The sequence below is a fragment of the Emys orbicularis genome, chromosome 6 (assembly GCF_028017835.1).
Source record: "Emys orbicularis isolate rEmyOrb1 chromosome 6, rEmyOrb1.hap1, whole genome shotgun sequence".
Taxonomy (NCBI): domain Eukaryota; kingdom Metazoa; phylum Chordata; order Testudines; family Emydidae; genus Emys; species Emys orbicularis.
In genome coordinates this window covers 83,950,887-83,967,156 of record NC_088688.1, presented here as the reverse complement: position 1 = coordinate 83,967,156, position 16,270 = coordinate 83,950,887, and the positions used below count along the sequence as shown (strand labels likewise).

The following is a 16,270-nucleotide window of genomic DNA, read 5'->3' as shown; positions in this document are numbered from 1 at the left end:
CATAAATGTTCATGACCTTTACAATGAGGATAGAGCATGGTGGATTGATTTAAAACAAAGCAATTTAAGTCACCAATTTTAATCATGATTTAAATCAACAAGCAGAAAATCTTGATTTAAATAATTGATTTTAAATGTGATTTGTATTTGTACTTTTAGTATTTTACTAAAAAGAGGTTGCTTCTCATTGGTTGGTAATGATTTAAAACATGTTGATTTTGCTATTAAATATAGCTTTTATCCTAAATTTGGTGCTGCCTTTTGCTAACCAGAAGGACACACTACATCTACACACATTTATTTAAGCAATTATATAGCTTAACTCACATTTATCGAGATTCTTAATGTTTACATTTTTTTGTGTTAGAAAACGGTGAATCTTGTATAGATGGTCATTAATGTTTTACTTGTGATTGAGGTCAATATCTGTTTGGATGGAAATTCAAAATCAATTAGAAATGCACAAAGCAGCATTTTAATATTGTTAAATAAAATTACTATAAATGTGCTTGATACATAAGGAAAAAGTTTAGCAAAACATATTTGGTATTTAAAGCTAATTAATTTACAAAGGAAGTATTAACTGTAGTTAGTGAATTGAACTGATTGTTCCTGGTCAGCATGCCATTCAAGATTTTAGAACTAGTAGATCTCATCCTCTCACATCTAGTTTTTAGTCATAGATTGGAAGAGGAAAATAAGCTTTCTTGGTTTTTCAACTCCCAATCAGTTTCTTAACTTTGAGCTAGTCAGAGAACTGAATTAGTTGAATCAAATGAAATGAAGAAAATATTCTCTCTGCTTCCGCAGAAGAGGTTACTGCTATCAAAATCTGGTGTAGTTCTTCAAAAACTCGTTCCAGGTGATTAGCCAGTGATTTCTACCAGTTCAATGGTTTGACTTTCTTTAAAAAGTGGCAGGAAACACGTACTGCTTGGTTATTATTTTATATTTAATTTAAATGATTTTAATACATTTAGCCCTTAACATAAGTTGGAAATTCCAAATTTAATTTTAAATAGATATTTTTTAAAATGAACGTGTATTTAATTAGAACGAGGAGTATTTGTGGCACCTTAGAGACTAACCGGACAGTACACAAAAGAATAAATGGACACAAATCAGACGTCAAGAATTATAACATTCAAAAACCAGTCGGAGAACACTTCAACCTCCCTGGTCCTCAATTACAGACCTCAAAGTCGCAATACTCCAACAAAAAAACTTCAAAAACAGACTCCAATGAGAAACTGCAGAATCGGAATTAATTTGCAAACTGGACACCATTAAATTAGGCTTGAATAAAGACTGGGAGTGGATGGGTCATTACACAAAGTAAAACCTATTTCCTCATGCTAATTTTCCCCCCTCCTGTTACTCACACCTTCTTGTCAACTGTTGGTAATGGGTCATCCTGATTATCACTACAAAAGTTTTTTTTCTCCTGCTGATTATAGCCCACCTTAACTGATTACTCTTGTTATAGTTAGTATGGCAACACCCATTTTTTCATGTCCTCTGTGTATATATCTTCCTACTGTATTTTCCACTGCATGCATCTGATGAAGTGGGTTTTAGCCCATGAAAGCTTATGCTCAAATAAATGTGTTAGTCTGTAAGGTGCCACAAGTACTCCGCGTTCTTTTTGCTGATACAGACTAACACGGCTACCACTCTGAAACTTGTATTTAATTGAAATTTTAAAATTGATTTTTTTTTAAATTGGATTTTATCCATCCTGGGGCAGTGTGTACTCACACAAGTAGTATATGGTTTGACAGGAAATTAGAGTGGTAAATGGTGAGAGAAATGAGAGATTGGTAGGTATATGAAATATGGTTGCGCATGGAAACACTGTGGAACAAGTCTACCACATTGTGGGTGTTATCAGAAGCAAACATTAATAAGTAAGAAATTTAGGGATGATCCTTTCCTACGGATAAAATCATCTTAGTTTCCTTTCAAAATTAATTCACAGTGGTGTGATTTTTTTACCTTCAAAACTCAGCACTTGAACAACACATCAACTGTGCATTTTTGTTTACTGTTTTAAAATTGACACCTACACTTTAATCCTTTTGTCTTTTGTGTACTAAGGAATGCTTGTTTAGAAACTACATTTGCTTATTTAAATAATAAATATCTCTCATGAGGTAACTTAAGTGTTAGACTTCAAAGCAAGCATATTACTCTAATAAATAAAATAAGAAAATGCTGCAAATGCACTATACTGTAATTCATGCCACTAAAAAGTGATGTGGTTATATTTCCTTTGCCATGCCACGTTTCTTGGCACAGGTGGGGGGAGCACCATTACATAGGAGGGGAGGAGTAATAGTAGCATCCATGTTATATGTCTCAAAATTGTACACAGTCACTGGACATATGACTGATATTATGCAGGAGAGCCTTATGAGATGATTGAATGTAAAGAAGTTTCCAGAATTGCTCTGCTTTTAGATGACCTGGAGAGTGGCTCATTGAAGTCCACACAACCTGGTTGGGCTATGTGTAGGAAGTAAGTTGCTTAGAAATTATAGATCTGTCATTGTAAGAGGGAAAACTTTGGAGCAAATACCAGAGGCAGGGGATGTTTAGGACATGGGAAGAGAACAGGGAGGGAGGTAAGAGAGCAGTCACATGGTCATTGGCACATAATGCAAATAAAATAGTTGCCCTTATTCAGACATTTTCCAGGAGTCTGATTTGTACAGCTACAAATTTGGGGAAATTGCCAAATATTTGTATAAATCAATTTTACATCAGGGAATTTCACACTGCCCATTCTCAAGAAAAATTCATTCAAACTACAAATGAACCAAATCTATTAAAGTTAATAAAGAAGGCTATTTTCCAAGCATGTATTTGTAATTTAAAACTTTATTTTGTCTGGCTTATATTCAGAACATCACTGGAAACATAGAAACTTGTATGTTCAAATGACTTTATATTGGTAGTTTTGAATAAAATATATTAGATAATGAAGTGGCAATAAATACATTTGGATGATAACTATATATCTTAATATCTCACATACATATATAAAATTCATGCTTTGTGAATAGTTGACTTGTCCATATCATGTTTTCATGGTGCTGAAATTCACTGTAGATCTTACAGGTCTTGAATATGCTCAGGGTGGGTCTTATTGGACCAGCTTCTGTTGGGGTGAGAGACAAGTTTTTGAGATTACACAGAGCTCTTCTTCAGGTCTGGGAAAGGTACTCAGAGTGTCAAAGCTAAATACAAGATGGAACAGATTGTTTAGCATAAGTAAACAACACACATTTAAAGGGACCATTCAAGGTGAAGTGGCCCATTAATACCTCTCCAGTCATAGGGGAAGGATCGGGGAGGGTTAAATGGGTTATAGATTGCTGTAATAAGCAATAAACCCCCGCCTACTGTTCAACTCTAGTTGTCACCTGCCACCTCACACTGGAATCCATATGGAGTATCATCAGACAGTTACATCCCATTGTCAATGGGGATCACATCCTGAAAGAAATCTTTCCTGAACCCACTCTTCTGGCCTTCATAAAACCCTGCAACCTCTCCAAACTCATTATCAGAAGCAAGCTCCCTACAGACCAGGACACACCAAGTCAAAGCAGCACCAGACCCTGACAGAACATAAACAAAACCTGTAGACATCTCTCCACTGTTACGATGATCAACACTCTTCACAACACACTTTTCAAGATCCATGGGTCCTACACATGCTTATCACAATATGTGATGTACCTCATCCAGTGCACTGAGTGCCCCAATAACAACTATGTGGGTGAAACAAGACAATCACTATGCTGTAGAATGAACTCACACAGAAAAATGATAAAAGACAAAAACACCATAGCAACTGTGAGTGAACACTTTTCACAAAGCGATCACTGTGTATCTGACCTCTCAGTCCTCATCCTCAAAGGAAATCTGCACAACTCCTTCAAAAGATGAGCCTGGGAGTTTAAATTCATAACTTTGCTAGATATCAAAAATCATGGACTAAGTAGACACACTGACTTCATGGCTTATTACAACAATCTATAACCTACTCTAACCCTCCGCCCCCACTCCCACAGCTTTTTTTCTTTCCCACCCAAGACTGGAGGGGTGTTAAGGGGCCATTTCACCTTGAATGGTCCCTTGAAATGTATGTTTACTACTTATGCTAAATAATCTGTTCTACCTTGTATATAGCTGGGTTATATTTCCCAGACCTGAAGAAGAGCTCTGTATAAGCTCAAAAGCTTATCGCTCTCACCAACAGAAATTGGTCCAATCAAAGATATTACCTCACCCACCTTGTCTCTCTAATATCCTGGGACCAACAAAGCTACAATACTGCATTCAATATGCTCTGTTTATGTACATTTTCAGAGAGCTTCTGTATATCGGTATCACATTTCAAAGGAAAACACAAAATATAACAAAGCTGTATTTTCTCTTTATTTCCCCTATTTTTTTTTTTGGTTGTTCTATAAAGAAAAAGAACATCTGTATCAGTAATAGCAAAACAAATATTTTTGACCAGCTCACAGATATGAAAATTCTAGTATTATAAACTGCAATGGCAATGCAAGGGTATAAAATATGTTATTTTAGAGTCAGTGGTCCATGAATAATATTGCTTCTATACTGGCCTTGCTTTAATACACGCAAGAGCATGAAATAAATCATGGCTTATTATATTGTTGGAGAGGAATCAACTGGGAATCAAAGGAAATTGTCCTTAAGCCTAACAGAAACAGGTTTTACTTGTTTTATTTCTACTCTCACTGCAGAACTGCTAATCTCTGTTCGCCACTGAAGTCAAGGATGGTATTTGGTCCAATAATATTGATATAGTCATACCCTTTGAACCTGATTGAGATCTCATTTACTAGTGTAAATCATGAATAACTTCATCAAAGTAAAAGCAAGTAAGTAATATTGTAATAAGGCTCTTTGTCTTTAAGGTGACTTTTTAGTTTGTTTCTATACAGTTGTCATATAAATGTAGCATGCCAGAAAAAGTTCTCAGACACAAGTCAAACACAATAGTGCCTTTGACACATATTCACAAAGTCTATTAGCATCAATTGGAGTTCAATTACCAAACGGTTGAGCTCTGTCTATGGCCCATTTTTTTAATTTGTTGCTGGCTGCAACAATATTTCTTAAACATAATCATTCTTTTATTTTCCATTTTTGTTAATGAAGTCCAAAATTAGGAAGATGAGAATCTTTAACCACTTAAACTATTGGCTCACAAACAGAGTAAACATCTATGTAATTCCCACTAAATATACCATTGATAAATGCATCACATCACTGTTCTTCAAATACTGTTGGTTTTTTCAATAGCCTGTCTGCGAGAGAATCCACTCAGCAATATAAAACAATTCCAGAATCCTTTATATGTTTAGGAATTGATTAGAGAAACCTGAATTTCATTTTAATGTGAATATGAAAAGGTGAAGGAAGAGTCTAAGCCTGTTTGTTATACTCACTCCAGTTTTCTCATTTCTTTTCCTTATTCAGTCATATGTGATTATTTTAAGGATTAAAAGGAAAAACTGGCTCAGTAGCTCTTGCAGCTGGGAATTAGTAGCAGAGTTACAATTCTCTACATCTATTGCAATTAAATCAGAGGGTGAAATCCTGGCCCCACTGATGTCGGTGAGAGTTTTGCCATTGACTTCAGTGGAGCCAGGATTTTGCCTAGAGAGAATTACAACAGTTAAGGTCTCTCTTTGAGAAAAGCAGTGCTGGCAGCGGGCCTGCTACAATCCTTTTCTACCCATGCTATCCAGTAAGTGGTTGCATTTCTGTTTGGAAGTTGGAAGGTAAACAAGAAATCACTTTAAGAACAACAAGGTAATTATTTCTAAAGTGAATACTGCATTTAAACTGCTCTTATAAGACATTTATTATGTAACATGCATGCTAATTTTCCTAGTACCTGACTGCATTTTCCAATAATATGCTTTTGACATACACATTTGCGAAAAATACAGTGAACGCTTTTTGTTTTAAAGCAGAAAGGTGCAAACTGTAGAATATACAATTTCATATCCTTTAAAAAAGTTAATGTGCTTTTTTCATCTTTGATGGTCTTTGTTTTGCTTAGTTGTAGGATATAGAGCAAATCATTCATGTTGTGTATTTTTTAAAAAAAAAAACTTTCGAGAGATTTCAAAATAACTCACATTAAATACACTTTTTCTCCATCTTGGACTGCAAAAAAGCAGTTTCTCAACAAACAAAAAAAAAAAAAAAAAAAGGTCGTAACCTGTTTTCTCTATTGTGAACCTAGTATTGCATTGTAACTCACTTTTTGACTGAACTGTTAATGTGCCAAATCCTGTAGTCTTTACTTAGGCAAGTCTTCTATTAATGCCACTAGAGACGGGGCCAATAAAAGTTTTCTCTAAGTAAAGACTGCCAGATATGGTTCCCTGAATAGTCTCAGTTGTTCAGACCACAAATTTAAATAATAAATATAACCCCCTTTTGCTAATTTAAAGGCAATAAATCTAATAGTTTACTGTATGTTTATCATAAGATGCAGGCAAATTTCTAATTCAGATGCAGTAATTATACAGAAGTTTGATTTGGCAAATCTGGCAATATGAGCAAAATCATTCTCCTCTCTCTCACACACACCTGCCTGCAACTTCATAGACAATCTGTTCATTTACCAATCATATTGTGCTCTTATCAGCAATGTTTGAACTGAATAATTTCCACAGAGGCCTTTGTAGAGGGAGTCCAGAGTATGTCCCCCTGGGGGAAAATTTTTCTGTATCTGCACATATAAACTGACATGCTCCAAAGGCAAATATTTGCTCTTCGGAAATATCTTGGGGCCAGAGGTACAGGCCATCCCTGGAAATGATGGTTTAGCTGAGCCCAGAGAGGAGGGAATGATCTCCAGCTGACCCAAGGAGATTTTCCCCCCTCCCCATCCTTCAGTTCAAACACTGCTCATCAGCATAATACTAAGGAGGGACATAATATGGTAAGAGGAGAGAATCAATATCACATTTAGCTGCATAACCCCTTTATTTTCCCCAAATGTACAATAGTTCATAAATTGGTAGCTCCAGGGTTATCTTCTTCCCCATATCCTCCAACCCTGAACAGTCAGCACGAAGACTTGTACAGAAAAATATTTGTGTTATCTCCAGCGTTCTTGAAGGCTATGATAAGTTATCCAACATGCATTTATACATTCTAGATTTCTTCATTGGCATTTCTTTCTCTTCTAAATCTGCATTATGTAGATACATCACCTTCCATTACGGTTATATGCAAACAGCATAATAAAAATAAGTAATTGGCATCCAATCCTTCCATAGTGCAGTATATTGTTAATAAGGAATTAATTTGTTTTCTTCTATTTGCTTTAAAATTAGAAATCCTTTCCTACTTTTTTCATTCTTGGTTTTATTTTCTAACTATGATTTGAGTTGTTGGGAGTTTATTTTTCATAGCAAATAAACTCCTCTTTTAAAAAAATCTATTGTATTTCTTTCATAACAGCTACTAATAAATAGGGTTTCACATGGTTCCTCATTGTCTATAGGTTTCACATTGGGTTCTGTCAGAAAGAATGAGACTACATGGTTGCTTCATAACAGTGCAATTTTCACATGACTACACATTTGCCTTTCAGCTTCTCTTTCCTTTTCTGCTGTTTGCTTTTTTTACCATCAATTTGTAAACTCACAGTCCTGCGTTTCTCTAGGTTTAGCAGCTCTTGGAACAGCTCTTTCACATTGTGGTTCAACTTGGCAGAAGTCTCCATAAAGGCACACTTCCACTTCTTGGCCATGGCTTCTCCGTCACTGCTCTCCACCTCTCGGTTTTGGTTTTCATCACTTTTATTCCCCACTAACATAATTGGAATGCTTTCCACATCCCCTTTAATCTGACAGATTTGTTCATAGATGGGCTTGAGTTCCTCCAAGGACTGTCGGCTGGTGATTGAAAAAACCAAAATGAAAGCATGTCCTTTGGAAATAGACAGACGCTGCATGGCTGGAAACTGATGGCTCCCTGTAGTGTCGGTAATCTGCAAAGTGCATATGCTCTTATCACAGCTGATCACCTGCCTGTAGGTGTCTTCAATGGTAGGAATGTAGCTCTCTTTGAAAGTGCCTTTCACGAACCTCAAGACCAAGGAACTTTTGCCAACTCCTCCAGCTCCAAACACCACCACCCTGTAATCATTGCTTTGCTCAGGCATGCTTTTCACTGTATGTGATGCTCAACTAGGGGGAAAAAACCTAGGAAGGAAAATGTAACAAAATATTAATACAGCTTTCCATGGGGAAGATGCTTCTATGGTAAGAGACATGAGAAAATGACTGAAGTAATGGCATATCAATAATACATAATGACTCAAAAGGACTGATCATGGGTTATAGAGCAATTCATCTCAACACTGTTTCTAGATTCCAACCCAGTGCAGGTTGATAAAGCATGAAAATTACTGCTATTTTGTGCTTAACTGGTGGCCTTTGTAAATTGAATGCATAACTTGAAGTCCAGTTACTAGTGGGCAAATGTACATAGCCCCAAAAATACCCATCTGTTTGACATCCTTGTTGACAGTCTGTCTACCAAGAGACTGAATTGGCTAGGGAGCTGGAGCTACACTCTCACCCATAGAAGATGTACTTCAGGTCATTGTTGAAGCATATTGATGGGGAGACCAGTGTGTGTGAACTTATCCTTCTGCCCACGCTACACCTCTTCTGTGGATAGAGAATTTGTTTCCAGTGTGGTACAATTCATATCTTTCAGAAGCAAAACTTAAAACTAATGGATAAGTGCTAATATTTCATTGGAAGCACTAAGTGTTTCATAGTCTGCCTTTGGGGGTTTTCACCACTTTGGTTTTACCTCAAAAATATTGTTTTATTTCCTAAATGAGCATGCTCATTTATAATTCAAGATTTATAATTCTGATTTTATTTACTGCACATTGTAATTTTTGCATGCTAATATTTCTCTACATTTACCAGAAAAGAGATATCTGCATCTTCATAGAACTTTGAAAAGAATCATATTGTCAAATCTATCAAAGGGATGATAATGCACGGTATACTTGGTAGTGATTTCTCTGTCAACCTTGAAGTTCAGCAGGTTCAGCAAGATTACCTGTCACCAAAAATCTCTCCCTAAGCAATTAACTATAAATCTGGTCATAATAATAATAATGTATTCCATGTGTAAAGAGGGATCCAAGGTTCGGTTAACTAAGGTAGTTCTAGAATTAGAGAAAGTTTGGCTATAATCATGGGTTTATCTAAGGGCTAAATCTTGCTGACTTTGGAACTGACACAGTACCCATTTATAAAAAATGGAAAAATTCCCATTCACTTCAATGGATGTTTGTCAGGCCCTGAATGATACAAAATTTCTCTGTATTTCAGTGAGACTTATGCAGGCATAAGGGCTGACAATTTGGACCTTAAAAGAGGAAGCAGAGAAGAAAGGAAAGCTAGTTCATAGTTTAATTGAGTTTGAGGCCAGAAAGGGACCCTTAGATCATATAGTCTAACATCCTGTGTATTACAGGCCATTAAATTTCACCCAGTTACCCCTGCGTGGAGCCCAATAACTTGTTTGACTAAAGCATATAAGCCAGAAAGGCATGTCTCTAAGACATCAAGAGATGGAGAATTTGCTCCTTATTTCCAATTTGAATGTCTGGCTTCAGTTTCCATTATTGGTTTTTGTTATCCCTTTGATCAAAAAATTGAAGAGCTCTTTTGGTACTTGGTATTTTCTCCCATGCAAGTACTTACACACTGTAGACAAGTCACCTCTCAGTCTTCTCTTTGATAAACTAAACAGATGGAGCTCCTTAAGCTTCTCACTGCCAAGTACTTTCTCCAGCTCTCAAATCATGTTTGAGAGTTTTTTTTCACCCTCTCCAATTTTTCAACATCATTTAAAAAAATATATGCTGTTCTGGTATCCCCAGTATTCTAGTATTGGTCTCACCAATTTCACACACAGAGGTAAAATTGCCTCCCTATTCCTACTCACTACTCCCCTGTTTATACATCAAAAGATTGCATTAGCCCTGTTTGCCACAGCATTGCATTGGGAGCTCATGTTGAATTGCTTGCCCACTATGATCCATAACTCCTTTTCAGAGTCACGGCTTTCCCAGATACAGTCCCCCATTTTGTATGTCTGGCCTGCATTCTTTGTTCCTAGATCTCTGAGCCTAGTACAGTCCCTATGGATGATGATTCTCTATTGGACTTAATCCATTTAACATGTGCTTTATTGATACTTTATCATTCGAATTTTTAAATCAGAATGTTGCGTGGTCCTAAGTCAAATGTATTAAGAAAGTCTGTTTATTACATCTACACAGTTACCTTTATTAACCAAATTTGTAATCTCAAAGAATGAAACCAGGTTTGTTTGAAAAGACCTATTTCTATAAAGCCAGGTTGACTGGTATTAATTATATTCCTCTCCTTTAATTCTTTATTAGTCAAAATCCCGCATCAGCTTTTCCACTGATGTTAGACTAACAAGCCTTTAAGTATTCAAGCCATCCTGTTTTCCCTTTTTTTAATAGTGGCAGAATGATAGCACTCTTCCAGTCCTCTGGAATTTCCCCATGTGTTTTCTTAAAAATTAAGATCAGTGGGCCAGAGACCACCTCAGCCAGTTCTTTTAGGACTCTGGGGTGCAAATTATCTGGGTCTGCTGATTTTTAAAATGTTTATCCCTAGTAGATGTTGTTGTTTAACATCCTCCTTGGTTACTAATAGACTGGAAAGTACAAATGTGATCCAAGCACGTTATCCTCCTCCTGCTTTCCAAATACAGAACAGAAATATTTATTGAACACTTCTTCTGTCTCTGGATCATTATTAACAGTTATACAATCTCCATTTAGTAATGGACCTATACTACTTCTAAGATTTCTTGTGTTCCTAATATACTTTAAAAATCTCCTTATGTTCTTATTCCTGTTAGCCATGGACTTTTCCCTGATAAAAAAAAATTGGGTTTGTTTAGTCTGGAAAAGAGAAGACTAAGAGGGGACAGGATAACAGTTTTCAAATACATAAAAGGTTGTTACAAGGAGGAGGGAGAAAAATTATTATTCTTAACTGCTGAGGATAGGACAAGAAGCAATGGGCTTCAATTGCAGCAAGGGAGGTTTAGGTTGGACATTAGGAAAATCTTTCTAACTGTCAGGGTGCTTAAGCACTGGAATAAATTGCCAAGGAGGTTGTGGAATCTTCAACATTGGAGATTTTTAAGAGCAGGTCAGACAAACATCTGTCAGGAATGGTCTAGATAATACTTAGTCCTGCCTTGAGAGCAGGAGACTGGACTAGATGAGCTCTCAAAGTCCCTTCCAGTCCCATGATTCTATGTCTTCATCCTATTTTATCAATTATCTATACTTCATAACTTCTCATTTACATTGATTGCTATTCATTTCCCTATTTGTTATATATTCCTTTTTTATTTCTAATTACTGCCTTCACATTTCCACTGAACCAGGATGGGCTTTCAGTCAATGTTGTCTTCTTTCTTGATTGTGGAATTGTGGCTTTGGGACCATCTAGAACTCATGTTTTCAATTTTCATTAATATTTTCCTCCTAGTCAGTTTTTCCTCATATTTTTCCTCAGCTTTGGGAAATTAGCCCTTTTGGAGCTCTCTCTGTGTGTGTATACAATATATATAAAATGTGTGTGTTACTGGTTGGAAGGGTCCGGTGTTTGCCCATATTGAATGTAATCAGGTGATGATCACTGGGTCCTAGGCAACCATAAACTTCCAGTACAGTGATTAATTCACTTCCATCTGTCATAATGAGTTTAGCCCTATTCATCAGTTTCCAAATAGAATTTTAGAGATGGAATTATATAAAATGTGTGCTTAGTGAATAACTTTGCTTTCATAGTCTTTCTGATCTAGATGGGGACTAGAGAAGACATAGAAATTTTGCCTCAGTGGTAGGACAGCCACGGAGTGGTTGCATGTTTAAGGAATAGGCGGCCCAGAAAGTACAAGATGATTCCAAGGACTGTTCTTGACCATGAAATAAAATGTAACTAACACACTAGTCAGACATGCAGATACACTTGCTGAGACACAAATGCAGGTAGCTGAGAGAGAGCAGAGACCATTCTGGGTATACACCTGTCATATTGAGTTGCATGCTTAAAACAAGCACATATGTCACTAATCGGGCAGGCACTTCTGCTTGCCAGCACCTTAATATTTTCAGAAGGTGGCACTTCAGTGGATGTAAATAAGTAACCAGATTCTGCAAGCACTCTGCAAATGGAATTCTTATTGGCTTCTCCAGTTCTGTAGTCTGCACTCACACGAGTCATCCCATAGTCAATGAAGGCAAAGGTACTATTGACTCCCTTTTAGTGCCTAAGAATCTAAACAAAACTAAACATCTACCTTGGAGCACAAACATATGGGTAGATCTGAAGAGTGTGGCCTTTATCGTACTAGTAAAAATAGATCTACATATTTGTGCACGTAATTGTATGCTTAATTGTGCCTAACTGTACATTTATTATTTTAATGTAGCCATATCTGGATAGTGTCTTTTTGCTGTATTAAAATCCATTAGAAAAAAATCTAGCTGACAGGTTAAGGCAGAAAGGTAAAGAAAAGATACAGCAAATGGCCAAAACTATCTTAAAGTGGACCTCACTTGTGAGCAGTTATAAGCAGAGGTTTTCATGACCATTTGGTTGTTAAATAATAGGCAAAATTTCACCATATTTATCAGTGACCAGAAATTTCCATGACAAAAATGATATTTTTCTGCTCCTGTTTTCATGACAAAATAGTGAATTATAAAAATTTTTTGCCCCAGGTGGAAACATAACACTTTTAAAGGGAAAATGTAACAGCTAAAATAGTTTTTTTTTCTTGCAACCCAAAGATTCTGTGCCTGTCAAAAGCATCTTTAATTCTAGTGGTGGATAAAAAAATGTTTTGTAAATATATGGGACCTGATCCTCAGTGGGTTTAAATCGTCATAGCGCCATTGAAGTCAAACCACAGCTCCACTGCCAATTCATACCAGCTGAAGGTCTGGCAGAGGGATTGTTCATGCCATTTTTATCAGCAGAAAGAATATCTTCACAATGCTAATGGCAATGTAGTTGTATGTTAGAGCAGAAACTCCGCCAGGAGAAAATATTAACTCAAAATAACTTTTGTCTTTCTTCAGAGCATTTAAGTACAATACAAAGCTACTAGCGAAGTCACATCAGGTTGAGACATGGTGTGTAGTGTGCAAGACCTAATGAAAGTAATTAAAATTCTCTCATGCATTTAGTTTGCCTGAAAAGACAGAAAACAAAATTGTTGCCTGAGTGTTTTGTCATATTCAGCTCCTGCTTTGATTAGCTACTATGGCAAGTTGCCTTGTTTTTAGAATTGTTTTTTGTTAATCCATATATTGATATCTACCATGTTTTAAAGTTTTTCTCCATGATGGCAACTCCATGCTCTCCAGGAGGCTATTGGACAATGGATGTTAAAGGTATTTTTAAAAAGTCTCTTTTATTTATTATTAATATACCTTTGCAAAGTGTAGGTTTCATATGTATTTCAACTGTTTTGGAGCTAACCTTCTCTATAGTAAAGGAGGGGAATCTCCTGGTGTCTGACATTAAGTGTAACAAAATCCTTCATGTGGTGATGTGAAGAGGGACTTCAAAGCTATGGTATGATTGTGCTTTGGTCAGATCATTTAAGTGGTGCAAAAAAATCATTAAGCCAATTGACCTGTGATTTCTCTGGGTTTTCTTAATGCTTGCTATGCAATATAGAATTTAGAATGACGTGTATTCCAGGAACCTCTTAACGGTATTGCTGTGCATTCTCTTTGCCTGCAGCCATTCTACCTTATGCTGTCAGCTCTCACAAGCTAGTAAACAGGATCAGCAAGAGGATTGAAAACCTCTAGATGCAGCAGGAAAGGGAGCCGGTGACTTGTTAGGTGTCCTTTGAGCCAGTAGAGAATGACAGCGTGGTGAGAGGGGCATAATTTTTGGAGATGTCATCTTTCAGATCAGATGTAAAACAAAAACCCTGGTCATTAAAGATCCCCTGGTACTTTTCATAAGTACAGTTGTCAACCCCTATGTTCTCACCAATTCCAGCTTGAGTAATTACATTCTTTTGAGATATATTAATGCATGATTGGGATAACCACCGCAGCAGTGCTGATGTTTGGGTGGAAAGAGCATGTGGTTAGGCACCCTGGGAATGGGAGGATTAGTATCTTTAAAAATGCATTAGGTTTTAGAGTTTTGCCATTGGTCAATATTTGTTAATTTTTCTTTAAAAAAGTGATAGATCTCCCAAGTACATTTGTTTATGCAGGCACTCCTATGTATTATTCAATGGGCTAGGGAAAATGCACAGGAGTGTTAGTGTTCAGCTAAATTAAAGCCAGAGAATTCTACATTAATATCTTTAAGAATAATGGGCATGTTGTTTGATCAACTAATACCAAATCTTCTTTGTGTGTCCCAGAATTTAATAGCCTTTGATATTCTTGTTGGTGTATCATGGAGAGGAGGTAATGGACAGATGGTTGGTGCCCACAAAGTATTGATGTTATAGAAATAAAGAGAGAGTCTGTTCAAGAGATTTAGGTCCCAGGTCAGCAAAGCATTTAAGCAGTTGCAAAAGTGCTTTGCTGCATCGATATGGAAGTAAGTATGTGCTTACAAGTACTTTGTGAAATTAGAGCTATCACTTAGTCTGATTGAACATTGTTCCTGAATACTGGGTATAAGGCATGCATGTAGCAAAAAAGCTGTCAAGAGTGAAAAAAATATAATTAAAAAGGAAATCAGTGATTTTTGTCTAGGTCATTGGGTGCAGCGATTAGAAATTATGTGATTATTTCTGAATATGACAGGTTTCAGAGTAGCAGCCGTGTTAGTCTGTATCCGCAAAATTAACAGGTGCCACAAGTACTCCTGTTAATTTTTCTGAATATGCTGGGTCATGTTGACCGAATGGTGTTCTATTATTGGACACTGGAAAGATCATCATTAATTTGGGTTTAGAATTGCTTTGAAGTAGTCACAGGAAAAATTACCAAGTGTGTGGGATGAGGAAGGGAGTTACTAATTGGATCAGTGATTGGGTGGAGGTTTGTAGACCTTTTGTTCAGGGACCATGAGCAAAAGCAGGATTGGGGTTGGTCAGGGTTCATGATGAAAGGTAGTCACAATCAAATTGCAGTAAATGGGAGAGGAAATACTGACTAACTGGCTTGCGTGCGACTCCTGTCAGGAGGTAGTAAAATAATCTGGTTTCACAGTGGACAGCATTAATTTCTATACAGGGAAATCAAAATGATAAGGCTCTGGGCCCAAACATTCCATTTTCTGTCTGGGATGCTCTCTTCAATAATTTTTGCTTGGTTTTTGAGAATAAGTAATGTCTTCTACTCCACATATTTTATAAGATGCACAAACTCAAACCAACTCAGAAGGCTTACCTATGTTCTGAACTGCACACAATGCAAATTGAAAGGAAGGGGGTACAAAAGTTGCTTGAACTTCACTGATTTATGCGGCATTGGACCCCCTGTATTAAGTTAGAGCAGCCAAAGGGTTGATAACAGCCCCTTGGGGTCAAAACCACAGGTAGAAATATGTGTATTTTGCAGGAGATTGGACTAGATGAGCATAATCGCTTTAAATAAAACCTATGAATTGGAGTGGCCACACACACTCTTGTTCAGCTACCACCCATCTTCCTTGCTCTGATACCAGCAACGAAGGGGAGAACATAAAGCCTGTCCAAGCCACCAGAGCATCTCTCTTGAACTGGGATGATCTTTTCAGGCTGGATACACTGGCTTTATAGCGGATTCATCCACAATGCAAAATATAGTGGTTATACTGCAATGAAGAATCTGTCCCAAAATGTGCAAATAAAACAGTGACTTTAATATTGAAAGTATTTTTTTTAAGAACAGGAGCCCTACACTGCTGTCTCAAAGACAAATGAGCATTAAAAGGAGGCAGAACCCAGCAGCTATATCATCCATTGATTACAGAAGCTATGCTCTGATTTTGCAAAGTAACTGGCACGTTTTCAATGAGCAGTCATTAATTTCTAGGTTTTTTCAAGGATAAAATATCCACAGAACAATCAGTTCCAATTCATGACATTTCTCCTGAGGTTAGTTTAATTGTGTAGAAAAAAAGTTTGCACCTGTATGATTAAAAAAAGGTTCAAA

The 16,270-nt window shown here is 36.7% G+C and overlaps 1 protein-coding gene across 1 annotated transcript; it reads right to left on the bottom strand.

Moving 5' to 3' along the window:
* Positions 1-7,630: 7,630 nt before the first annotated feature.
* DIRAS2 (DIRAS family GTPase 2) lies at positions 7,631-8,230 on the bottom strand. The gene has a single exon (XM_065406796.1). The coding sequence runs from the start codon at positions 8,228-8,230 to the stop codon at positions 7,631-7,633; it is 600 nt and encodes a 199-aa protein (XP_065262868.1).
* Positions 8,231-16,270: the final 8,040 nt, after the last annotated feature.

Bases quoted from the DNA above. Each gene is read 5' to 3' on its own strand.
- DIRAS2 (XM_065406796.1), bottom strand. From the start codon at position 8,230: ATGCCTGAGCAAAGCAATGATTACAGGGTGGTGGTGTTTGGAGCTGGA.